The 25,052-nt window shown below is 42.1% G+C and overlaps 4 protein-coding genes across 8 annotated transcripts in view; 3 read left to right on the top strand and 1 right to left on the bottom strand.

Annotated features, from left to right (window-relative positions):
- The first annotated feature begins 51 nt into the window (after positions 1 to 51).
- Positions 52 to 2,266, top strand: LOC148898160 (protein C19orf12 homolog). 2 transcript variants are annotated; one of them, XM_088997185.1, is made up of 3 exons: positions 52 to 758; positions 1,289 to 1,451; positions 1,547 to 2,266. In XM_088997185.1, the coding sequence occupies exons 2-3, from the start codon at positions 1,292 to 1,294 to the stop codon at positions 1,810 to 1,812; spliced, it is 426 nt and encodes a 141-aa protein (XP_088853311.1). In that variant the 5' UTR covers positions 52 to 758; positions 1,289 to 1,291; the 3' UTR covers positions 1,813 to 2,266. The 2 variants fall into 2 exon arrangements, with proteins under 2 accessions (XP_088853311.1, XP_088853313.1); XM_088997187.1 differs by having other exon boundaries at positions 52 to 782.
- Positions 2,267 to 2,417: 151 nt separating this feature from the next.
- uqcrfs1 (ubiquinol-cytochrome c reductase, Rieske iron-sulfur polypeptide 1) lies at positions 2,418 to 6,734 on the bottom strand. The gene is made up of 2 exons (XM_088997184.1): positions 6,527 to 6,734; positions 2,418 to 3,148 (listed from the first exon to the last, which is right to left on the bottom strand). The coding sequence occupies exons 1-2, from the start codon at positions 6,636 to 6,638 to the stop codon at positions 2,538 to 2,540; spliced, it is 723 nt and encodes a 240-aa protein (XP_088853310.1). The 5' UTR covers positions 6,639 to 6,734; the 3' UTR covers positions 2,418 to 2,537.
- Positions 6,735 to 6,992: 258 nt separating this feature from the next.
- On the top strand, positions 6,993 to 12,442 carry rxylt1 (ribitol xylosyltransferase 1). Its single transcript, XM_088996176.1, has 6 exons — positions 6,993 to 7,198; positions 7,331 to 7,516; positions 7,687 to 7,789; positions 7,886 to 8,200; positions 10,241 to 10,411; positions 11,062 to 12,442. The coding sequence occupies exons 1-6, from the start codon at positions 7,054 to 7,056 to the stop codon at positions 11,462 to 11,464; spliced, it is 1,323 nt and encodes a 440-aa protein (XP_088852302.1). The 5' UTR covers positions 6,993 to 7,053; the 3' UTR covers positions 11,465 to 12,442.
- Positions 12,443 to 12,612: 170 nt separating this feature from the next.
- srgap1a (SLIT-ROBO Rho GTPase activating protein 1a) overlaps positions 12,613 to 25,052 on the top strand; it is an 81,593-nt gene continuing 69,153 nt past the window's right edge. For all 4 annotated transcript variants that reach the window (XM_088997177.1, XM_088997176.1, XM_088997175.1 and 1 more), the window contains exon 1: positions 12,613 to 13,113. In XM_088997177.1, the coding sequence (XP_088853303.1) occupies positions 13,050 to 13,113 (64 nt within the window). In that variant the 5' untranslated portion in view covers positions 12,613 to 13,049. The remainder of the gene's footprint in view (positions 13,114 to 25,052) is intronic.

Genomic DNA, 25,052 nt, shown 5'->3' with positions numbered 1-25,052 from the left:
GGCTGCCTCGCAATTTTGTCACCCCAAATAATATCTGAAACAAGTTAAACCCAATATAACATAAATTCAAATGATTTGGCTCGCACTGAAACCCGCTGTGAATTTCATGGTAGTACGTAGTCCTTTATTTTGAAGAAACGTATTAGTTTCCGCTCACGCCATGGACTTGATCTCACTAATATGTATAAGTGCGTTGTGGCAAATCTGCTCTGCGGCGTACATCATCTTCTCGACAAGAATCAGTTTAAGTTATTTTAATTTAATTTGAGCCACATCAATGGATAGCAAGCTGTTCTTGATTCGCATAATAATCGTATTACAAACAACCTCTTTCTCGACCACACACTCCCACTACCACCCATCTGCCTCAAATATCGCCTAGAATAGATTGTCAGCTCCAGATTTGAGTTTCCCAAAACGATCCTGCATATTTGAGCAAAAATAAGAAATAAACACGATCAGAATAGTTGTTGTAAAAATATCCTGTCCGGAAATGTTAGTTACACAAAATGGTGTCCATCGTCATTGCGAGCCTACGTGACGTGTTTGATCTAATTAAACATCTTCATGCATTTACTATACTATCACTCAAGTTCCGGAAAGTCTCATCATCCACGCACGTGATCATCTATTTCCGTTTCTCCTCTCGATATCTACCTCACGACGGGGCTTCTGACTAACACAGGACGTTTAATTTTTTTTTTAAATAAAAAACACACATTCAATCGATTTAATGAAGAACTCCCAACACATGCAAGGTACAGTGGCATACATCCGTATGGGTAAATTCACATTTTTCCATTTCATTGTTTTTTCCAGGTTGTCAAACGAGTCAGGTTAGGGTCAACACCATAACTATTTAAATTCTAACATTTTAAAAAACTATTGCCGATCTTGCATTTGTTTGTATTGCGTTCTGCATTTTTATGTAATAACATTTTTAATGGTAAACTCATAATTGCATCCATTATTCACAGGGTTTTGCAATAATGTATCAAGAATTGAACTCCAAATTAACATTGTTGTAGTCATGTAATGTGTTTTGTTTTATTTAAAGTATAGCGTCCTTTCTTTACATCAGTGTATTTTTTGACGGCTCATACTCTTTCTGACCAATTCCATTTACCATTAATAATCCCCAGAATGTTAAAAAAAGATACAATACTTTTAATCGCAAAAGTTATAATAATGATCATAAAATGGTGATGTTGGGAACCTAAATGTCATTACTTGGTGGACTTTCCAATGTGGATAAGAGTAGCAGCTTTGCATTATTTCCAAAATACAGAGAATGTGTCATCGGCTCGAAGATATTATGAAGCTCTGCTGTGAGTTATCTACTGATAAACAGATCCAGACCACAGTGAAAGGCTCGGGCAAAGGGGCAGCAACAGCTGGTGGCCTAGCCTTTGCTGGAGGCTTGGTTGGGGGTCCTCTTGGTATTGCAGTTGGTATGCTACCCATTACTTTACTTATTGGAATGAGTAATGCTGCACAATCAACACTCATCCAACAGGACCATCTTTTAAACCTTGGTTCTTTTCAGGTGGTGCAATTGGAAGCCTTCTTGGCTGTTGGCTGACCACTGGTCAGTTCAAACCTCTTCCTCATGTCATTATGGAGCTCAGTCCTCAGCAGCAGCAGAAGCTATACGGCGATCTGGTCACCATCCTTGGGGATATTCAGTGGACAGATGTGGTGCAGCTAACTGGACTTGTCATGAGCAACATCAGTCTGAAACAGCAGCTAACGGCAGCACTTCTTGAATTTGTGACTAAGGAGCTCCAAGCGAATGTGCACTATGTGGAGTAGTGCGTATATGTGGACAACCACCACGCTCTGTTTGGCAAGGACGTGATTTAGTGTGTGCCTGTGCAGACCCCTGTGCACACTGCTTCGTACTTTCCGGAAACCACAGCCGCATACACTGATTTATACTTTGTGTGTAGTAAATTATGCCACTGTGTTTATTTATTTGTTAGTTTTTTTGTCATTGTTGGTAGCACAACTCTGATCAACACCAAAATTATAATCTTGTACATTTATGACCTTGACCTAGGAATGATACTTGTGTGACCAGAATATGAATACTGTATTGTTCATGTATATTCTGAACATTTTTTTCCTCTGAAGCTGCATTTCAATAAATATCTGTATTAGTCACAAAACTTTGCAATGTGAAATACCAGGAGGTTGAGTTTTTTTCTTTACTTTTTATTGTTGCAACAGTTAGCATTTGTTTTTCCTAAATGTTCCAAGTCACCTTGCACAAAAGAAGTTGAAGGTATCTTTAATAGTGGTAATAGTTCAGGTGATTTACATCAAGTATGTTCCCACCGAAGGCTAAGGTTCAAACTTAAAGCAGTGAGAAAACAGTGTTCAACAATGAAAATGAAATGCAAACCCAGCAACAATACTGTAGGAAACAGGTTTTTATTGACAATTAAATAGATGATTTTCACCTCCACCTGATACATAGAGCCATAATTTGAACATATACTACAGTAGGGGATAGATTGGTAAGAGCGCCCTCATATTTATCCCACCACAACGGTGTCATCATCTGGGAACTCATAGTAGGGAACCTCCAGGTTAAGAGGTGCCGGCCCTTTTCTAATTCTTCCTGAAGCATCGTAGTGGGATCCGTGGCAAGGACAGTAGTAGCCGCCGAAGTCACCCGCGTTAGCAATCGGCACACATCCCAGGTGGGTGCACACACCAAGGACGATAACCCACCTGGGGTTGAGCACTCTATCCTTGTCATGTTGGGGATCACGGAGCTCGGTGAGATTCACAGCCTCCTCTGCAGCAATTTCCTTCTCGGTGCGATGGCGGACAAACAGGGGTTTCCCACGCCACTTGAACGTCATGTTTTTGCCCTCCGGAATCTCATTCAGCTTGATCTCAATCTTGGACAACGCCAGGACATCGGCTGAGGCACTCATGGAGGAGACAAACTGGGTAACCACTGTTTTGGCTGCATAGACGCCAACTACGGTGGTTGCCCCTGTTAACAAGTAGGAGAAGGCCCTCCTCGCATCACTGCTGTACTGAGAGGACTTGTTTGGGTCGATGACTTCAGGGCGGCGGTAATCTGTGAAGTCGGGGATTTTGATGTCTGTATGGGCGAGCCGGATTCCTCCAGGAGCTAAAATCATGAAATAAAATGGTCATGCACACTCAAATATCAGTTATTGAAAGGCAGATGAATAAATATTGAATATGGTGCAGAATCTTTCATCCAATGAAAGGAAACTAATTCCATTGATATTTGTTTTCACATAGTGCAACAAATCATTACCATTAATTGAATGAGTATACTCTAGTATTAAAATATGAAATTCACATGGATGGTTGTCAGAGATGTCACAGGTTGCGGTTTATTGATAAATTTCAGATCAGTAGTGCCATTTTTATGTTTCATTATCGTTAATTCTATAGTTTGTCAATTTGACCAATATCTTCTTTTCCTTTCGGCTTTTGCCTTCAAGGGGTCGCACAGCAAATCAGTGTCCTCCATTTTTAGCGGTTTGATCCGCCAATATGACAATCTAAAATGTGCATTGGCATCCAAGAGAGGAACAATAAAAATAACTTTAAAAAAGGTCATTATAGTTAATGAGAAAACACATTGAGCCTCCTTATGTTGCCATATGAAAAATATGCTTTATTGGATAAAAATGCCAGTAAATAGTGCAGGATTATTGAAATTATGACATTTAAGGCACAATTCATTTTCTTAAAACTTATTGTCGTTTGGGTTTTCTACTTCATTAATGCAGAATCCTGTCTTTGGAGAAAACACACACACGCGCGCGCGCACACACACACACACACACACACACACACACACACACACACACACACACGCACGCACGCACGCACGCACGCACGCACACACACACACACACACGCACACACGCACACACACACACACACACACACACACACACACACACACACACACACACACACACACACACACACACACACACACACACACACACACACGACTCAATTATGACAGTGTGTCCATATTGTGTCAATACGGCAGGCGTATCGAGGTCGTGCTTTGTAGTTTTGTTATTCAGAACAATTGCCCACCACCCTGTTTTATGCTCGTCCTTAAAGGACAACCGACGTCCCCGGACAAGTTGTGTCCATAATTTGTAAAATCACTTCAAATGACTTCTACTGAGCGTATTTTAATAAGATTCCACCGCATATAGCTATATTTTACGTTTTAAGACTCGCACTGAACATTCAGGAAGTCTTGTTTTTGAGTTGGTGACGAGTCCTCACGTGACGTCAGAAAAGGACCGCCTGCTGACCGTGAAAAGGACGCATTGTCCTTCCACACGTCAATGTATTTTGCTGTCGTTGTTTGGTCTGGGGACCTCGTGTTGCACCCAAAAGCCGCCAGAGGGCGTCCAAGCGCCATTTAAGAATTTATCAGCCTGTGGAAACGGAGGTGGCCACAGGATGTCGCCATTTTGTGCCTCATTTTTTTTGAGAGATTTTCCCCCAATGTTGCCTCAAAATGGCCCAAATACATTCTTTAATCGATTGCAAACATGTATGCTTTGCTCTTCAGAGCTATTTGAATCATATTCATAACTGGATGTGTAACAAGAAAGCATATTCATAACTGGATGTGTAACAAGAAAGCATATTCTCCGAATCTGAAGCCATTGTTTTGATTCACAAGCAATACGTCTGTGTAAGCTCTCAGTCGTACAGGAGTGGTCCATCGATGAGAAGGTTTCTTCAGCCGTCATCTGTACAAATTTGAAGGTTTCGGACGTTTTGCCTCCTATCCAAGAGGCTTCGTCAGCGAACTAAAGTCTGACTGGTCGTATCGGCCTTGTTTATATATCCCTAATGTCCAGACATGGCGGCGCCGGACACAGCTATGATAGGTCCCTACTCTCAGGTTGGGGGGAGCAGAGGACCACTCCCTGTGGCCCACTGATTGTTCCTACATTCCTGACTAATACTGGCCCATTTCCCCCACTCCCACCGGTATCACCTCATCAGCATTACGAATGTTGCCTAACCTGTTTTGCATAAGCAGGCTATTGTATGAACGATCCAAATTGAACCTCACCCCACCAGACCGGTTTAATGAAGGATTTTGTTGTTTTATAAGAATCGCTTCTTTTACCCCCCTTTCAAACCATCTATGTTCTTTTGCTAAGATTTTTGACTCTAACCACCCTTTACAACACAAATTAGGAGTTATCAGAACCCTCCAGCATAGGGCTAAACCAGGGGTGGGCAAACTTTTTGACTCGCGGGCCACAATGGGTTCTAAAATTTGACAGAAGGGCCGGGCTAGGAGTATTTGGAGGGAGTGTTTGGGCCGGAAATACTAAACCTAAAGCATTAAAGGACAACCGACGCCTCCGGACAAGTTATGTCCATAATTTGTAAAATCACTTCAAATGACTTCGACTGAGTGTATTTTAATAAGATTCCACCACATATAGCTATAGTTTACGTTTTAAGACTCGCGCTGAATATTCATGAAGTCTTGTTTTTGAGTTGATGACGATGCCCATGTGACGTCACGTTTGGAACGCCCCTGTTTGATACAAGTTGAGACAAATTCCCAGCAGACAAATCAGCCCATTTCCAACGAAGCTTGGGCGCCATCTTCTGCATTTTGTGGGAGCTACATTGCTGTCATTGACGGCTCAAATTGAAATGGGAGGACTCCTTTAATCAATTGCAAACATTTATGCTTTCCTCTTCAGAACTATTTGAATCCTCTTCATAACTGGATGAGTAACAAGAAAGCATCTTCTCCGAATCTGAAGCCATTGTTTTGATTCTCGGCAAAACAAGACATCTTGGCGTGACGTCACGAACAAGGGGGCGGGACCTTCTGAAACTGGCCATTTCCGGATTCATTTTGAAGTCATTTTTATTGGTGTTTTTCATTTGACTATTATATTTTATGGAGACCTCTGAAACCTTCAAATTTGTACAGATGACGGCTGAAGAAACCTCATCGATTCACAAGCAATGCAAGACGTCTTGGCGTGACGTCACACAATGGGGGCGGGACTTTCTGAAAACGCCCAATTCGCAGCTATTTTTTTTGCAGATTTTGGACACTTTAAGTCATTTTTATTGGTGTTTTGCCTTTGACTAAAAATATCATACTGCGAGTTTTGGGTATTTTAGATGCTATAAAACGTTTTTCTGGTGTCAGTTAAAAAACACAAAAGTGACGTCGGTTGTCCTTTAAGTGTGTGCTGCTTTGGCTTTCCCGTTCGAAGATCTCCATTTAACCAAGCCACGCTCAAACATTATTTGGCCGTGTCTGCAGTACGGGGAACGTGTAAAACGTGTCCTACGACGAACGATCCATGATTTTTGTCTAACAACCAGACGACATATTAGCAAGTTACAACTAGAATTATTACAAGCCAACTTAGTGATTATAATATTCACACAGATGGCCGGTCGCTGACATTTTTCTGTAGTTTTGTTAGCCAAAGGCCCCGTGAACATGTCTTACCAGTGGCAGGGAGCAACTCCTTAGCTCCAGGTATCACCCCACATTTGATGACTTGCGTTGTTCCCCGCAACAATGGGGGAAGAGCCCCAAAACGACCAGCAAATGTAATCATTTTCGCTCGATAAACGAATATCTTACCCCGTATCTGGGGGACACGACCTTGCGTGAACAAACCCTATGTGTGTCTCTGAATTCCGACACGACGGAAACTCTTTCCTTCTTCTGTAAATGAAAGGTTCCGCCTCGAAGTAAGACCCGGTCCTTTTATTAATGCCTGTCATTTCTTTTGTTATAGAATGTACATATTTTTGTCAGAACAAAATATACAAATGTATAACTTACATTCGATGGAAATCTGGTATTAATAGATGTCGCTTCATACGGATGTTTAAATAAATGTACATTTTAAACAGGCACATCTTAAAGGCAATTGTCTTTGTGATATAAACAAGGGTCCTCTCACCCCCCGAAAAAAATGGACGTCGGATGCAAAATGGTGACATAAGCGATAATAGAAACAAGGAACAATGAAATTTCCAAAGAGAAAGTTGTTTCTTGTAATAATTTTTGCTTATGTAGCATTTTCGTTATATGCTGCATACAACGTTTTCTTCAGCCCTAAAGTCATATCTCGGGTTCACAGGATAGAGAAGAAAGAAGCTGGACCCTCTGGTATCTTCACCCACAAAATACATTTCTAAAATACAAAGGCCTTTAGAAAATGCATTTATACAGTTACGTTGCAGTTATATGTTTGGTTGGATTAACTAAACTGCTGGGCCGACATGTCTGTTTTGTTTGCAGGGGGTGTTCGAGCTGGCGGGGCTGCTCCTTTCATTGGGGATGAGTGGAATCCGTGGGAGGATGAACAAGTGGAGTACAACTCGGCACTGAACAAAAAAAGAGAGGCATTCAAGCAACATTTGGCACGAATTGATAAGAACAAACCCAAAAGATACAAGGTCCAAATATGGGGTAAAGCGGCCATAGGTGAGACTCGTTGGACATAATTTCTTTCAGTTTGTCCGGAAACACCAGTGCTAACCGCCGTGTTTCTGTATTTTGCTACGACCTATTATATTCTCTTTCCCACTTCTCATCGTCGTCTTCTTATTTTTATTATTGTTGTTTATATTACCATTAAAGCATTTTCCCACCAGGCCTTTATCTTTGGGAACATATATTGGAGGGACCCCTCAACCCAACTGACAAGATAGCACAATGGAGAGAGGGCGAGCTCCAGTCAAATAAAATTGATTTCAGGTAACAACTCACTGATGAGACTTTAGAGTGTTATGAACAGATAATAACTTATGAAGAAGACCCATACCATTAATCAATTTCCTCCTCCATCTGTAGTTTCTACACAGGGCCTGCTGTCATCCAAGGTCATGTCCCCTTAGATATGAACAGTCTCGTTCTTGTTTTGAATGGTCGTGAGCAGCAGAAGGTGACATATTCCACGCGTTGGTTGGAGCACGTCCGAGCTTTGGTTCAGTCACACACTGTGGCTCACGTAGCTGTGGTCCTGCTGGGTGAAGAACACTGCAACAATGACTGGATTGGGCCATACCTAAGGAGACATGGTGGCTTTGTGGATATCCTCTTTTTGGTGTATGACAGCCCTTGGGTCAATGATCGAGATGTCTTCCAGTGGCCTCTTGGCGTTGCCACGTAAGTTTTTCTTTAATTCCTTTTCTATTTGGTCAATTTTATCTGCAAGTTGAATAAAACACATGCATTCACACATTAACAATATAACGTAGTATGCAGCACACAACAATTAAGTAATCATAGAACACATTGGTTGTTCAAAGTTTACCAGGTGAACGTTCCATTCAAGTTTGCTATCATTCTTATTTGGGTTATGGGTGAAAGTGTCTCTCTCCCACTGACCTTGGTACTTTGAGGCCAAGCACACCTGTGCACATACAGTGGGACCTCGGTTTACAAATGCCTTGCCTTACGAACTATTCGGTTTACGAACATTAAATTTATGAAAATTAAACCTTGGCATACGCACTACTTTTCGGGATACACATGGAGCGCCGCCCCACCACGTCTGCCGGAGTAATTTTCGGCGGAAGAACACCAAACTACACGACCGAACAGCGCCACAGCCGGCCTACCTTTCCACCCCCCTTTCTCTGAGTGAACTCGTCGTTCATCTTCAAGGATTTATCACGGATACTTTTGCTGTTATGGGTCCAAAAAAGACCCCACCACAGGCTCGTGTTCAGCCGAAGAAGACATAAAACAAAATTATAGTCGAGGTGAAGAACGAGATCATTGAGAAACACGAACGAGGTGTGCGTTTGTCTGACTCACCGGCCCAGTGTTAAGTCCACCATTGCTACCGTCCTTCGGAACAAAGAAGCTATTAAAGGTGCGTGTGTTGCTAAAGGGGTTTCCGTGTTGGCAAAGCAACGGTCTCGGGTAATAGAAGAGGTTGAAACACTTCTGTTAATTTGGATTAATGAAAAGCAGCTAGCCGGCGATAGCGTGAATAAAGCAATTATATCCGAGAAAGCACGGCAAATTCACACGGCCTGGAACCTGGAAGTTCACCGTTTATTGATTATTTTAAAGCTAGCAACGGATGGAGGAGATGGCTGCAGCATCAAGTGAGAGCGTCAAGACAATGTTGGCTAAGTGGATGTGCAGGCTTTTATTGAACAGTTCCATTCAGAAAAGACTGGCTATGAGAATCATCAACATAATGAATGATAATGTGGTGCCTCAGTTTCGTAAAACCTTACAAGTCAGAAAGCAACATGTGTAAATTAAGAGGTTTTTAGTCAGCAAAAACTAAGAGTCTCAGAAGAAGCAAAGAAGAGAAGCCACACTGGAGGTTGAGTTACCAACAGTCCATACAGTAACACCCCCCCCCCCACCACCTGCTCCCCCCCTCCCTCCCACCCCATTCCATCCAGCCATCAACGACCATCACAAAGGTAAATAAAACGACTTTATTATATAGTACAGTTTATTTCCTTAATTACAGTCCTTATGGAATGTGACTCCTTCCAAACAGCAATTCCCTCCGACCTCCTACCCCATTCCATCAAGCCATCCACGACCATCACTAAGGTAAATAAAACGACTTTATCATACAGTGCAGTGTATTTCTTTCATTACAATACAATAGCACATTTATTATATGTAGAATAAGGTATATTGTTTGTAGTTTTAAGGCTTATTTAGTTGAAAATTATATTTTATGGAGACCTGGGAACTGATTATTCTCATTTTAATGGTTTCCGATTGGAAATTAATTTTTGGGATACACACTTTTCACCTTACACACTGTCTGGGAACCAATTAAGTGCGTAAGCCAAGGTCCCACTGTATAGACAAACAAGCTGTCACACTCACATTCATATCAATGAACTTAGTCTTCAATTAATCGAATTCAAATGTTTTCAAAATGTGGCAAGAAGGTTGTGTTTCTGGTGAAAACCTCCTCAAACCTAGAGATAAAAACAGAGCTGAGATTGGTATTGCTGCTCTTTTCTAACTATTGTAAATTTAAACCAAATAAAAACAATAACATCTTAAAAACCTTTCCTCCTTCCGATTCTGGCCATTTACGTACTTAAAAGTGTTCACCAAACATTGTAACCAAACTATCTATGCTGTACATCATGCTACTTGTATATATATTTCCAATGAAGTTAAATTCACTGTATTTTATTTATTATGTGTCTTATTCAGATACAGGCAGTTTCCCATGGTCAAGCCCAATACTGAGATGATCACCTCTAACAGGCCATACCTTTGCAACTTCTTCGGTACTGTTTACAAGAATTCTTCAAGGGAAACACTCATGCAAGTTCTGAAACAATCTGAACTGCAGAAAGATTGCATCACCACTGCCAGGGAGAAGTAAGCCCTTATTTTACGGCATGTCAAAATGTTCCAAAACATCAAGTTTTTTTTTTCTGTCATAGATTTGGTCTTTTGTACGGCACCTCTGCATTTAACGTATTACTGTAGTAAAAAGAGCTGGCGCATAAGATTAGAGACAACTTGGAGCGGTGGCACCTAGGAGAGAGTTTTGGGATTCTCCATCTCTAATTACCATATACAATTAATTAAATTCTGTTGTTTTAAACCTCCAAATTGATACCCAAATACATTTACAAACTTTTTTTTTGCATTTGTGTTGGACCTGCACTCCATAATCCTCAGAATTTTTCTCATCCTCTAATATTATTTAAATTCATATTGTTTATTGAGTACATATATAACACTATCACTCAGAAAACATATTTGTATACACTGGGAGCTTTTTTTTAAGTAATTCCAGTCGCATGTGCAGGTGTGCGTCATGCTTTATCCCTTGTATACGGTATGTTGAGCATTTCCAAGTGTAAGAACACAGAGCACAGAAGGAATCGCGAGACGCATCAGGACTTGCGCCCTTTCATTGAAAACTGCTTTTAAATAAAAAATTTAAAATGATATTTCCCAATTACAATCTGACTAACATACAGATTATTCATTTACCATCTCTCTTTCCCCTGAACCTGGAGATGGCTCCCGCAGGAAACAGCAGACAGTCTAAAGCACTACCAAACTGCCTTGGCCCAAAGTGAGGTCACTCTCTGCCCCGTTGGTGTCAACACAGAATGCTACCGCATATATGAGGCCTGCTCTTATGGGTCAGTGCCTGTGGTGGAGGATGCATTGACGCCAGGGAGGTGTGCGGCCGGGCCGAGCTCGCCTCTGCGCCTCCTTAAATCAGCAGGAGCACCCTTCATCTTTATTACAGATTGGCAGGAACTTCCTGCTATTCTGGAGAAGGAGAAAGGGATGAGCCATGAGCAGAAGGTGGACAGGAGGAGGAGATTGCTGGAGTGGTACGCCACTTTCCGTCAGCAAATGAAGGAGAGGTTCACGGAGGTCATCGAGGAAAACTTTTTCAAAAGTGGCTGATTGTGTTTATTTCTGTGTGTGTGTGTGTGTGTGTGTGTGTGCGTGCGTGCATGCGTGTTGCTTGAAAAGTAACCCAAGTGACTGATTTCATCTATTTTGTGGAAAGTGGAGCTATGTGGTTACCTTCTTGTGCAGTGAATCTGGTGATAATGTTCAGTTAATGTATGCACATTTTATCTGAATGATATGTATTTATGTTGTGAAGTTGTGAGAGCCATCATGAAGAGTTATTGTTAATATATTTGAATATTGTCAGTGATTGAATGTCCAGTTATGTAGAATTTAGAGAGATTATGAAGTATTTGCACTGCAGTCCATACATTTCAACTAAATTTTGTTTGTTCAAATTTAATTCAGCAGATTTTTCTTAGGGATGGAAAATGCGACGATAACAGCAGAACAACTGTAATGTACTTAAACGCCTTATTTCAAATTGGTGCATAAAGTCTATTTTGTGTTGTGTGTGTATGAAGTGGAGCGTTGGATATTCAAAGTCAAAGTCAGCTTTATTGGATTGGATTTGCCTTCATTCGTTTTCGCAGTGGAAAAATTCACATTTCACAGCAGCAAAGTTGTTGAATGTTCAATTAGTTTTACAGTATGTATTACTTTTTGCTATGATGCATGGTTATTTTTTACGGTGCACTTAAATAAACTTGTTTTTAATCCATCTGTGCATCACTAAAAATGGGAATGATGTTGGCGTTTTCCTGTTGATGTAAAATGAAATATTTTCTCCGGCAGGTGGCGCTCAGGTCCAATTTATAATAGCACTTAATAATTTGCGTCTGAATACAGTACACGTAAATGTTGAAAAAAATCCCAAATGCAGCATACTGTATTTTTTGATGAACACGTGTTTCTATTTACCTCAAGTTATGTTATGCAATTGTCTGATTGGTATTGCCTTGTGTATTTTTTTGATGGATGCGTATCACAATTTTTGTAAATGCGGTGTTTTATATGGAAAATAGTAAATTTCAATACATGATATGAGTGTGACAGTACGTTAAATGGAACTATTCAACTGTATTGAATTTTATGTACGTACTTGTGTGAGTGCGTGTGCGGGCGCGCGCGCGTGTGTATGTGTGAAAGGTCCCTCCCTCTTCCCTGCCTAGCTGCCTGCCGTGTGTGCTGCAGTCGGCCTGCCGACTTGTCTGACTCAAGGCTATCGGGAGTTAGAAGAGGGAGAGACTTTCCAGGGAAAGCGACGAGGGGGAGGTGTTTGCGTGTTTCCCTACTCCGAACCACTCAAACCGGTCCAATTCAAGTCGACTTTTGAGCACCTCCACCCCGGTGTGCCTTTGGGGCACTACTTTTCGACGCGGTGCAAATTGCAGATGATGCTCTGCCACGGTGCCCAGGAGAATTTACGTGTTTGTATTCTTTCATGCCGCGGTAGCACGAGGCTACCGTGGGAGCTGTGAGGATCTCGGTCGGAATCGGATTGTGCATCGCCGACCCGCTCAGAAGGGATATTATCAATGAAGAACTAAGCAACTGGACAACTCGGCCTTTGTTACCCTTCCACTTCTTGACAATCACTTTAGAACACATTAGTTTACCAGCAAGTGGACATAAAATGTCTTCGCCGAGGTTTAAAAAAGATAAAGAAATCATCACGGACTACGAGAATCAAGTGAAAGGTGAGAGGCAGCTGGACTCTTGGTTTAGAACGCGCTGATAACGGGAAAGTGGGAAAAAGTACAGACGAGCGAGTTCACCAGTCAGGCGTTAGCTGGTGATTGAAAAAGTTTGGAATGTATGATCTCTAGCATGACCGTATTCAGACACACGGCTCCTACTAATCGCCGTGTTACGAGAAGATGTGGGTCACTTTTAATATTTTAAATCGAGTGAGCTACATTAGCCCAGGATATATACACAATGCTATAATTGTCCACTTTTTTTTCTTAACCAACCTTTTATGTGCACTATTGTTTCCACAGTTAAGCCCCAAAAAGTCAATTTAAGTCGCACCAGCATTATTTATCGAGGAAAAGCACACCCGTATAAAGATCCAGTAGATGTACTGCTCGGGGAACTTGAAGTTGGTGCTTTTTTTTAAATTCCTGTTGCACAAATCCCAAATCTATATACTGTACCTATAACATAGCATGTTATGATCATATTTGCAAGGGCGCGTTTCATAGATGACTTATTGTCAAATACAAATAGACTAACACAGGAAAGACGCGCCAGGCTGTTCCAGGGTAGCAATGGGGATTCGGCTTTCGGCCAAGTAGCTGTTGATCTGAGCTCGCCTGCCTCGTTGCATGCCACAATGTTACAATCCTGTCTGGTCACTGGGCATTCACCTATTTGTCAGTACTATAATTCAGAACAATGTATACAACAGGGAACGGTGGACATAGAAATACAGTATGTTCCAGGGTCAAACTAAACAATCATAAACCCCCATTAACTGGACAGGCACTCTAATACATGCACATAACTGTCATAAAATCGTCAAAGTATGTCTCTTTTTTAAATCATGTGCTTGACACTCCTTTTGGAGGGAGGTAATTCTTCTGTAATTACTGTCAAAGCACAGATTCAGATATGAATCCTGTGATCCTCACGTCGGTCTCCCGTGACATCATCCATGTATATTTTGGTTCTTTCAGAAAGGAGAAAAAAACAAGGTCCAGAGGAAAAAACAAACACATATCTGGAATTATTTCTTTAATGTTTGTTGAGCACAGATCTGAAAGTGTATGATAGGGTCGTGCATGACCCCATGCAAATTCTGACCTATATTCAAGTACAGCGGTCCTACAGTACTACTTGCTTCCCTCTATTGATCAGTTGAGAAGGGAAGCTTGTGGGGGCTAAAGAGAGTCGTGCCGCTTAAAGTCTTGAAAGATTTGCATGTGCCTGGCCAAATGACGCTCATTCGCAAGAAATGTTAATGTCCGCCTTCTCCTTTTTACCCCGATAATGACTAATGGCTGTAACAAGGCATGATACATAGTCATAAGGAATGCTGCACTGGAAATGTTGATGAGAAACTTCCCATCTGTCATGCAACATCACACTGCTGCTCAGAATGGCTGTTGTTCGATAGAAAACAGTTGAACTCTTTTTATCAATCGCCAAAGGGAGCTCCTGAGAATATGGTTATTGATCCAGATTTGTTCAAAGATTGACACATTCATCAGTCAGAACCTTCATTATGATCCAACATTTGAAAGCCTCCTTGAGAAAACCATTTTTCGGATGGAATGCCTTTAATTATGATGTAGAACAAGACTGATTCACCGAATCCCTGGGGTTCGATCAAACCCAGGTTAAAAACCACAGATCTCGATAATGTTTCCACAATGTATCATCGTTTTGTTGTTGATTTTAATTTATCACTGGTACAGTGACATTATGTGTGGAGCCATGGGTTCAATGAGCAAAAGCAGCTCGTATTATTCTTCCAAATGCAGATTTGATGTCAGATGTTCATTGTCTTAAGGTCATGGCCTTATGGCAACTCCCCTTGAGCTTCTGACAGGGGCACACCCCCACACCATCATGAGGGCTGCCCTCTTTGACCTGTTTTCATCATTGTTGAAATCAGAGCCAATATATCTGCAACCGTACTTGTGTTTGCATGCAAGTGTATAAAATCAACAAAGTCAAATTTTGAAAAAGGCCGATAGGGCAGCAAATTATTTTATACCAAACTTAGAAAACATTTGGGGTTAACAAATGAAATTGAATCATTTGTATGCAGTTATACACTGCTGTGTAAATGCAGTTATTTACTTTAAGTTGAAGAATTTAGAATTCTTTATAATTGTCATTATAATACAGTTGTAGTTGCCTTTTTTGTTTCTCAAGTATATACCCCGCTAATAACCTACGCATCTATCATGTCAAGCATAATTCATTCTTGGAAAACTTCAGGGTCACGTTACTTTAAATTTAAATGGCTGAGAATGGTGCAGACACATAGGCCAACGGTGGATTACTGCTGCACTCTAACCTAACAGTCTCCAAGAAGTGTTGATAGTGTTTAGAAGTAGGTGGACTAATGGAATCTTCACACCTCAAAGGCCTTTTTTCAGAACATCACAAACACCGAATTCACACTGTACCATCTGTTTTTTAATCATCACAGTGTCTTTAACAGTGTTGTTGTCAGTGCATCTTCAGTTTGTGGTGTGCCATTAGGCGTATTGTTTCTGTGTGCACTAGTGGTTAAATAATATTTTTGACGGCCACATTTGTGGCCACACATCCTTTTTGCGGCTTTAAAAAATGCTGCTGAACAAAACCGAAGCCCCACTTTTCCTGCTGTGCTTTTCAGCAAAGCCACAAAGGCCACTCGGACATTGCCGCAACCCTCCCCCTTCGCCCCCACCAAAAAGGGGAAAACAGTGCTTTCAATAGCTAACACAGTGGTTGTGCAACATCACTATGAATGTAAGCCCACCATCACGAATCATGCTTGCATTTGCAAGACTATTAATTTATAGAAAAATCATGAAATGATGGCTGCCCAGTGCCCAATTGGTTAGCCCGTCAGCCTCACAGTGCGGAGTTGCAGGGTTCGATTCTGGCTTTGGCTTTCTTGTGTGGTGTTAGCATATTCTCCCGATGCTTGTGTGGTTTTTCTCTGGGTACTTCGGTTTCCTCCCACATACCCAAAACATGCATTGCATGTTAATGGACCACTTAGATGAGAAAGTGGATCAGAATCAGAATCATCTTTATTGCCAAGTATGTAGAACACACAAGGAATTTGTTTCCGGTAGAACACGCTGCACTAGTATCGTCGTCAAAAAAAACTGCTAAGTGGCACTATACAGTTCCATTTTGGCTACTGTTGAAAGAGTTCAAAGAGTTCAAAGAGTTAATGGCTTGGGGGAAGAAGCTGTTTAAATGTCTGCTGGATTTGGTGCGCATGGATCGGTAGCGCCTGCCTGAGGGGAGTAGCTGGAAAAGGTGGTGGGCAGGGTGCGGAGGGTCCAGTAGGATTTTCCGCGCCCTAGTTTGGATTCTTGCAGTGTGCAAGTCCTCGAGAGTGGGTAGGGCGGTGCCAATGATTTTTTCCGCCGTCCTAACTGTCCGTTGAAGTCGGATTTTGTCCATTTTTGTGGCGGCCCCGAACCAAACGGTGATGGAAGAACACAGGATAGATTCGATGACAGCCGTGTAGAAATGTTGCAGCACCTCCTGTGGCAGGCCATGCTTCTTTAGCAGCCTCAGGAAGTACATTCTCTGTTGGGCCTTTTTCAGGATAGAGTTGATGTTGACCTCCCATCTCATGTCCTGGGAGACTGTGATTCCCAGGAACTTGAAGGGCTCAATGGTTGACACCAGGCGGTTGGATAGTGTGAGGGGTAGCTGTGGTGATGGATGTTTCCTGAAGTCCACGATCATCTCAACTGTCTTGAGCGTGTTCAGCTCCAGGTTGTGACGGCTGCACCAGAGCTCCAGCTGCTCCACTTGTTGTCGGTACGCAGACTCGTCGCCGTCTTTGATGAGACCGATGACCGTGGTGTCGTCTGCGAACTTTATGAATTTGACAGCTGGGTACGTTGAGGTGCAGTCGTTCGTGTAGAGAGAGAAGAGCAATGGAGAGAGGACGCATCCCTGCGGGGCTCCAGTGCTCGTGGTTCGTGTTGTGGATGATATATTTCCCAGTCTGACCTGTTGTGTCCGTCCTGTCAGGAAGCTGAGGGTTCACTGGCAGATCGTGGGGGACACACCAAGCTGGAGAAGTTTGGGGATGAGGAGTTCTGAGATGATGGTATTGAACGCAGAGCTGTAGTCCACAAACAGGATCCTTGCGTAGGTTCCTGTGTTGTCAAGGTGGTCGAGGATGTGGTTCAGTCCGATGTTGACTGCATCCTCCACAGACCTGTTTGCCCGGTAGGCAAACTGAAGAGGATCTAGCAGAGGTCCGGTGATGTTCTTTAGGTGGTTCAGCACGAGGCGTTCAAAGGACTTCATGACCACAGACGTCAGAGCGACAGGTCTATAGTCGTTCAATCCCGAGGGTGCTGGTTTCTTTGGAACTGGGACGATAGTAGACTGTTTGAAGCAGGATGGGACTTCACACTGCTCCAGGGATCTGTTGAAGATTTGTGTGAAGACCGGAGCCAGCTGGTCAGCGCAGACTCTCAGGCAGAAGGGGGACACTCTGTCAGGTCCTGCAGCTTTCTTGATCTTCTGCTGCTTGAAGAGCCGTCTAACGTCCAGTTCGTGGATCTGTAGGGCAGAGGGCGGAGATACGGTAGTTTCTGGTAATGGTGGACAGACCGGGGAAATGGGGGTGTCCATTTAACTCATGTATTTAACTCATCAGCCATACCATTGTTGTACACTGCTTGGGGGGAAGGTAAACGATAATTTGTTATTGCTTTCAGGCCATTCCACACCGATGCAGAGTCGTTAGCGGAGAACTGTTTGTTAAGCCTCTCCGCATAACGTTTCTTTGCGATGTTAATTTCCTTCGTCAGCCTGTTTCGGGCGAGTTTGTAAACTGCTCGATCGCCGCTTTTAAATGCGGATTCTTTCTCTTTCCTAAGCTGCCTGAGTTTGGGAGTGAACCATGGCTTGTTGTTGTTGAATGAGCGGAAGGACTTTGTTGGTACACACATGTCCTCACAGAAACTGATGTATGATGTTACAGTGTCTGTGTATTCATCCAATGTGCCCGTTGAAGTTTCAAAGACGCTCCAATCAGTGCAGCGATGGATGTTGCTTCTATTTTACTGAGCTAATCAATTTGAACAGGCGCAATCCACCAATGCGGTGTTTATTTTTTGAAGCATGACAAATGCATTCTCAGTTAAACCCACTCTAATGTGACGCGAAATAGGTTGCACTTGTGAATGAATGTTTTTGAATCTGAGAGGTACAGGATATGCACTGGCCTTTTCAAATCAGTTTATATGTATTGTTGTATTTTATCATAGTTGCCTCTCAGTCTCTCTCCTACGATGTGTCAGACCATAGAGTGGGATCCTTGATGTGTGTGGTAATGAGCATGATGTGATTCAGTGCGGCTCGCCATTAGCTAATAGAAAGTATTACTGTGATAATAGAATTGGATTAAGTTCAGTAAGTGAACAGAGGAATTAAAATGATCAGAACAATTAACACAAAAGTAAAGGTCTTGGGAGGATTTCAAGATTTTTTTTTAGACTTCGTGGACAAGTTCAGCTTGTAGTCGACGTGCACGTTCCACCATGATGTCCCTGATCCACTGGTGGAAAGACGCCTATATCCTCTCCTCTTTCATCTAGAACTGCTTCATGTCATCACAAAGAGGGTACAGCAAGTCCTGAAGAATGAATGACTCTCTGTTTCTTTGTTTTGTCATGTTGTCTTTGTGTTGTCATATTGTTTATTTAGTTTTTTTGTTCTGTTGACTTCAAGACTGCGCCGCGAGGGTTGCTGCCTTTCCAGCAGCTCATGTATTTATTTTTTCTACTTTCATTCCTTTCATCACTTTGCTGCTGTGAAATGTAAATTTCTCCACTGTGAGACTAATAAAGGCAAATCCAATCCAAGTTTAATTCATTTGAATGTCTTTCGGACTCCAAGCAGAAGGAAGGCAGTCAGACACAATTTGACCATCAGGCCATGTTGCTGCCTGCCACCTCATAGGAGTGGATTAGTGGGAATGGGATTGGGGGAAGGGGATGAGGCGGTATGAGGTCAGTGTGAGAATAAGTGAAGGCAGAGGTCACAAGCACTGATTTATTTTAATCTGCATCTGTGTTCAGCGGATTCATGTGCCACTTGTAAGATGTCTTATGTGTACTGCCAGCCTGCAGAAATGTGCCACAAGCAGCGTTTTTGGCTGCCTCCTGTTTCCCAAGTTCATATTCACACCATTAACATTTTTTGCAGTAGTTTTTGTAGTTTTTGTGTCATAGGTTTGCAGTAGTCCAACAGGCAGTCTATAATTGTCCATCTAGGATGCATCGAAACCCTGAGAGCGATTCACCGAACCCCTGAGGTTTAATCTGACCCAGGTTAAGAACCACTGCATTCGGCATATCAGAATCATCTTTATTTGTTATGTACACACACACACACATGACAATTGACCTCTGTGTTTGACCAATCACAGAGGTGCACACCAAACACACACACTGCTTGTGGAACACAGTAGAGCAGGGGTGCAACTGAAGCCTCCAGGAGTAATATTAACCGTCCCCGTCCCTCGCTCACCCCTCACTCCGCTGCTATCCTTATCCACAGTCTCGTCACCTCCCGCATCGATTATTGTAACTCACTTCTCTTTGGTATCAATCAGAAATTTCTCCATAAACTCCAACTCATCCAAAATTCTTCAGCCTGGATCATCACGAGAACACCCTCCTTTCATCACATCACCCCTGTCCTCCAGCAACTTCACTGGCTACCTGTTAAACATCAAATCAAATTCAAAATACTTCTGTTTACATTCAAAGCCATCCATAACCTTGCCCCTCCCTATCTTTCTGACCTGCTTCAAATCTCTGTTCCCTCTCGGTCCCTCAGATCCTCATCCTCCCTTCACCTCTATGTGCCCTCTGCCCGTCTCACCACGATGGGATGCAGAGCTTTCAGCCGCTCTGCTCCCAAACTCTGGAATTCACTTCCACCCAACATCCGTAATATTGACTCCCTCCCTATTTTCAAGTCCCACCTCAAAACCCATTTGTTTAAAATTGCTTTCAATGTCTAATTCATTCTGCTATTTTATTATGTATCATTTTACTTATGGTTTTATTGTTATGTGCTTTGTTTTATTGTTTTTATTGTAAAGTGTCCTTGGGTGTTTTGAAAGGGGCTTGAAATTAAATGCATTATTATTATTAAGGCTGATTGGTCTTGAACCGAGATGGCAGTGATGACCACTTGGCCACAGTTGCCCTTTGTATCGACAGGTTGTTGGGAAATCCATTTATTCTCGTATTTACTCGGTACTCTGTTATTTGTACTGTAACACGCTGGGTATTGACTGACTGACTTCACTCAAAATTGAGTCTGAAATGTTCACAATATTAATGAAGTGTACTGCAACGCCTCCTCATCTGATCAAGACATATCACTTTCCAGATTCTCAGTTGTATATGGTTGACTTTAATGCAATTGACAGAAATATCATTGTCATTCCCCGTCAATTGCTCCTTGTGGACTCTGTCATCATCGAACTCCCATCTATCCTTTAACTCGTGCACATTTAATTCATTCATCTTCTGACTTATGTTGCCACCTGCCCGCCTCCCTGTTTTCCTTTTCTTCCACCGTGACCTTATGCCCTGAGTGAAGTCTGTTTTGTGTCAGCTTCTTTCATAATCAATAACCAAAGACCACCCTGGTTGGAAGACTGCTACACTGGCAGGGATTTGTTTTATACAATGCACAAATAAGAAAATAATCGAACCTCAAGTGATTGTGTAATCCATCTGGCATCATTGAGTTATTGCTGTTTTGGTCAAGGAGGTTACCCGTTTACTTATTTGTTCAATGAAAGGGTAACCTCTTTGCTGAGCTTTCTCAAAAAATTGAAGACAAAATAAAGGGCCCATGATGGAGGCAGGATGAAAGTGGCACACATAAGGCTTGGGTTGCTGCTGCGCCTCCTACCCTAATTACTCGTTTTTACATGCTTCCAGTTGGGCTGGGCGCGATAACAGAAAAACAAAATCTCAGTCATGTTCACACAAAAAAATGTAAATAATATATATGCTTTTGTTTACACCCACTCTACTTTTTCAGCAAATCAATCAGTTATAATGACACAGCACTCAAAACAAGCATAGTTTGTATTTTTTCAATCAGTCAACACAATGTTTTACCTCTTAGAATTAAAGTGCAAAACCTTTGGCTTGAACCAATACTTGGGCTGAAATGCAGGACTTCCCTCAGGCAGCGAAGACAGATGCAGATGTATTAAGATTGTGTAACTACACAACCCAGACATTTCGCAGCTCCTCAGAGTTTACAATGTAGTGGATGCACTATCGCCAGCACCTGAGCAAACTGGCATAATATTCGTTTGCCGACCTGTAGTGCTGGGCAAGCCTCTGCAAATTTGGCCGCGTGGAAGACGCGATAATTCTGGACCAGTTAGCCAACGGCCTTACTCCATCCATTTTCCAAATTATTGGAACTTAAATTATGGAAACAAATGTTTCGCTCTTTTTAGCCAGAGCCATGTTGCTGATAAAACTGGGAGAGCAGAAACTACTAAAGCCCACATGGGCGAAAAATACGGTACAGCAAATGGGAAAAAAGACTCAACTTAATTATTTTTTAATTGTTCACAACAACAAAAATTCAAATGAATGTACATAAAATACATTCATATGTCATCCAGCTGTAGCTTCCAGTCACGGACACATAACAATGTCATACTCTGAGTCAAATAAAGAGAAAAAAAGCTTTTGAATTTGGATGTGTCAGCCTTGTTCCACTGCTGCAGTTGCTCACGCTCATGCATAATGAACCTTTGACTTATTCTGGAGTTTCTCTACCTTGTCTAATTCGGTCAATTCCAACCTTTTTTTCCCCACGACGAGCCACTAAAATGTTGATACATGTTTGTGGCAGAGAAATTATTTTAATTGTAATTTATTAATTGGCGGGAATCACAAGCTCGAGTGGGGACTTGTGTAAAATGTAGATTTTTGAAGATTTTCCATTTTTCATCTCTCTTCATCCTCAGCTGTTTCCATGAGTAACAACCATTTGACTGCCATTGGCCCGCAAGTCAAATATGATATCCATGATGCAATAGATGAAAATAATCAATAAAATGAATGGGGCTGCAACTACTGATTACTTCAATAATTGATGAGATGGTTTCTTCAGCCGTCATCTGTACTTTTTTTGAAGGTGTCGGAAGTATCGCCTCCTATCCAAGAGGCTTCGTCAGCGAACTAAAGTCTTACTGGTCGTATCGGCCCTATTTATCTATCCTTAATGTCCAGACATGGCGGCGCCGGACACAGCTATGATAGGTCCCTACTCTCAGGTTGGGGGAGCAGAAGACCACTCCCTGTGGCCCCACTGATTGTTCCTAAATTCATGAATAACGACTGGCCTGTTTGCCCCACTCCCTCCTGTATCACCTCATCAGCATTACGAATGTTGCCTAACCTGTGTTGCCTAAGCAGGCTATTGTATGAACGATCCAAATTGAACCTCACCCCACCAGACCGGTTTAATAAAGGATTTAGTTGTTTTATGAGAATCGCTTCTTTTACTCCTCTTTCAAACCATCTATTTTCTTTCGCTAAGATTTTAACCTCATTGTCATCAAATGAGTGGTTGCTAGCTTTTAGGTGCAAATGTACTGCCGATTGAGGCCCACTAGTATTATCCCTGCGATGTTGATAAAGTCTTTTTTTGAGAATTTCAGAATCAGAATTATCTTTATTGCCAAGTATGTAGAACACACAAGGAATTTGTTTCCGGTAGAACACGCTGCACTAGTATCGTCGTCAAAAAAACTGCTAAGTGGGTACCCACAGTTAGTGAGTGCTCTCCTGATATGTTTTGACTCCTTTTCTCTACCTTCAATGCTTGTTGGTATTAGTTTAGCCCTATGCTGGAGGGTTCTAATAACTCATAGTTTGTGTTTTAAAGGGTAGTTAGAATCAAAAAGTAAGTATTGATCAGTGTGCGGAGCCTTCCTAAAGACTTCTGTTTTTAGCGCTCTGTCCTCTTTTATAATGACTTTACAATCCAAGAAGGCTAGTTGGTTCTCTTTGATGTCCTCACGAGTAAATTTAATGTTGATGTCTACCGAGTTGAGGTGATCTGTGAAGGATTGAATTTCTTGTTTTTTAATTATGACAAAAGTATCGTCCACATATCTAAACCAGTGTCAAGGTTTTGTCCCCGGGAAAGATGTGAGGGCCTGTTTCTCCATCTCTTCCATGTACAGATTAGCCACTATGGGCGAAACTGGTGAGCCCATGGCACAACCATGAATTTGTTTGTAAAACGTCTCCCTAAATTGAGAATACGTAGTATTAAGGCAGATTTCCAATAATTGGCAGATGTGGTCCGGTTTAAGTTTGGTTCTTTCATGCAGAGAAACGTCCGCCAGCAGTCTCGTCCTCACCACTGAGACTGCTGCTGGGGTTAGGACAGATGTAAAGAGAGAAGTCACATCGTAAGATGCCAAAGTTTTCTCAGGTTCCAATATAAGGTCTTTGATCCTCTCTACAAACCCTGTGGTGTTCTCTACGTGATATTCTGTGTTACCAACCAACGGAGCTAAGATAGTTGTTAAATTCAGATAAATTTTAAATTCAATAATTCAAAGATACATTTTAAATTCAATCATTGATTTATCTATTGAATTATTTTGTCGAATTTGATTTTAAAAAGTGTTCATTTCCATCCCAGTATTCAAAAACGGCATTCAAATATGGGCAAATAGGTTGATCATTCTTCAACAAAGTAAAATATGTTTATTTGAATTCATAAATATGCTTTACTGGAATGTTAACTATTGAGTGGCTGAAAATTTTCGGATTTGGACAATTTGAAAGAACAAGTCTTCACTCCATTATGCTCACAAGGGTCACCATTGAAAGGATGTGTTGATTTTCAGAATAAGTATCACTTAATTTGTTAATCGATTGGTTGCCACTTAATTGAATCATAACTGCACATTTAGTAGTAATGCAGGTAAACTATCAATGAACAAACATTACAAACTGATTATTGATAAAGTAATCAAGTCTAAAGTAATTAAGTTAACTGCCCTTTCTAAAAGTAACCTTGCATTTGCTTCTGTCTTTCCTGCTGCCTCCCTCTCTCACTGACTTTCTTTTGCAATCTCTTTGTCCAGAACTACTTGACCCTTTTGGTCACCGAATCCCCCGACCTTTGGTTTAGTCCTCAGTTGGACAAATTCCCCTCCTCTCTTTTACCTAACCCAGAAATGCATACAGTCTTCTGTGTTTTATTGCTACCTAGATATATTATTTGGTTCCAATTACAGGTACTGTACTTGTGTCACGGTTTGCGAGGTGGTGATGGCGGGTTCGGATCCCAAAAAGCAGGCAGGAGGGAGCAGGAGGTTGTTTGACAAATTGTATTCAAATAAAGTCAGCAGGAACAAAATGTAAAACATCAAAATGATCTGAATGGAAAAAATACAAAGTAGCAAAAGAAGACCAAAAGTAAAAGCTTGCCAAGGTTAAACAAACACGTACACGATGCATGCTGCAACCAAGCAGCAAACAAACAATGAATCGGCACCGGATGATTGTGCCAGGTGTCCTTTTAAGTGTTATTGATTATAACGACCAGCACCTGCGAGGCTGCCGGCAGGGCTGACGTCGCTACCCGCTGGTCGCCAATCTGATCGGGACGACCAGCACCTGTGCAGGTGCAGGCGGGGCCGACAGCGCCCCCCGTTGGTCGCCAACCAGATCATGACAGTACCCCCCCTTCAAGGGGCTGCTTCCAGAAGTCCCAACAGTCTCCCAAAAGGTCCACTCGCCAGGGAACGGTCGGTGGAGAGGGCAACCGCTGCCTCTCCAGCATACGACGGGCGGCGGCCTGATGGGAACGGGACTCGGCCTGGGGTGGACGAAGACGCGGCACGGATCGTCGTGGGCGTGAG

Source organism: Hippocampus bargibanti, linkage group LG05, assembly GCF_051943395.1.
Source record: "Hippocampus bargibanti isolate YZ-2025 linkage group LG05, ASM5194339v1, whole genome shotgun sequence".
NCBI lineage: Eukaryota > Metazoa > Chordata > Actinopteri > Syngnathiformes > Syngnathidae > Hippocampus > Hippocampus bargibanti.
Note: the sequence above shows the minus strand (reverse complement) of the source record. Positions and strands in the feature narration are given on the sequence as shown.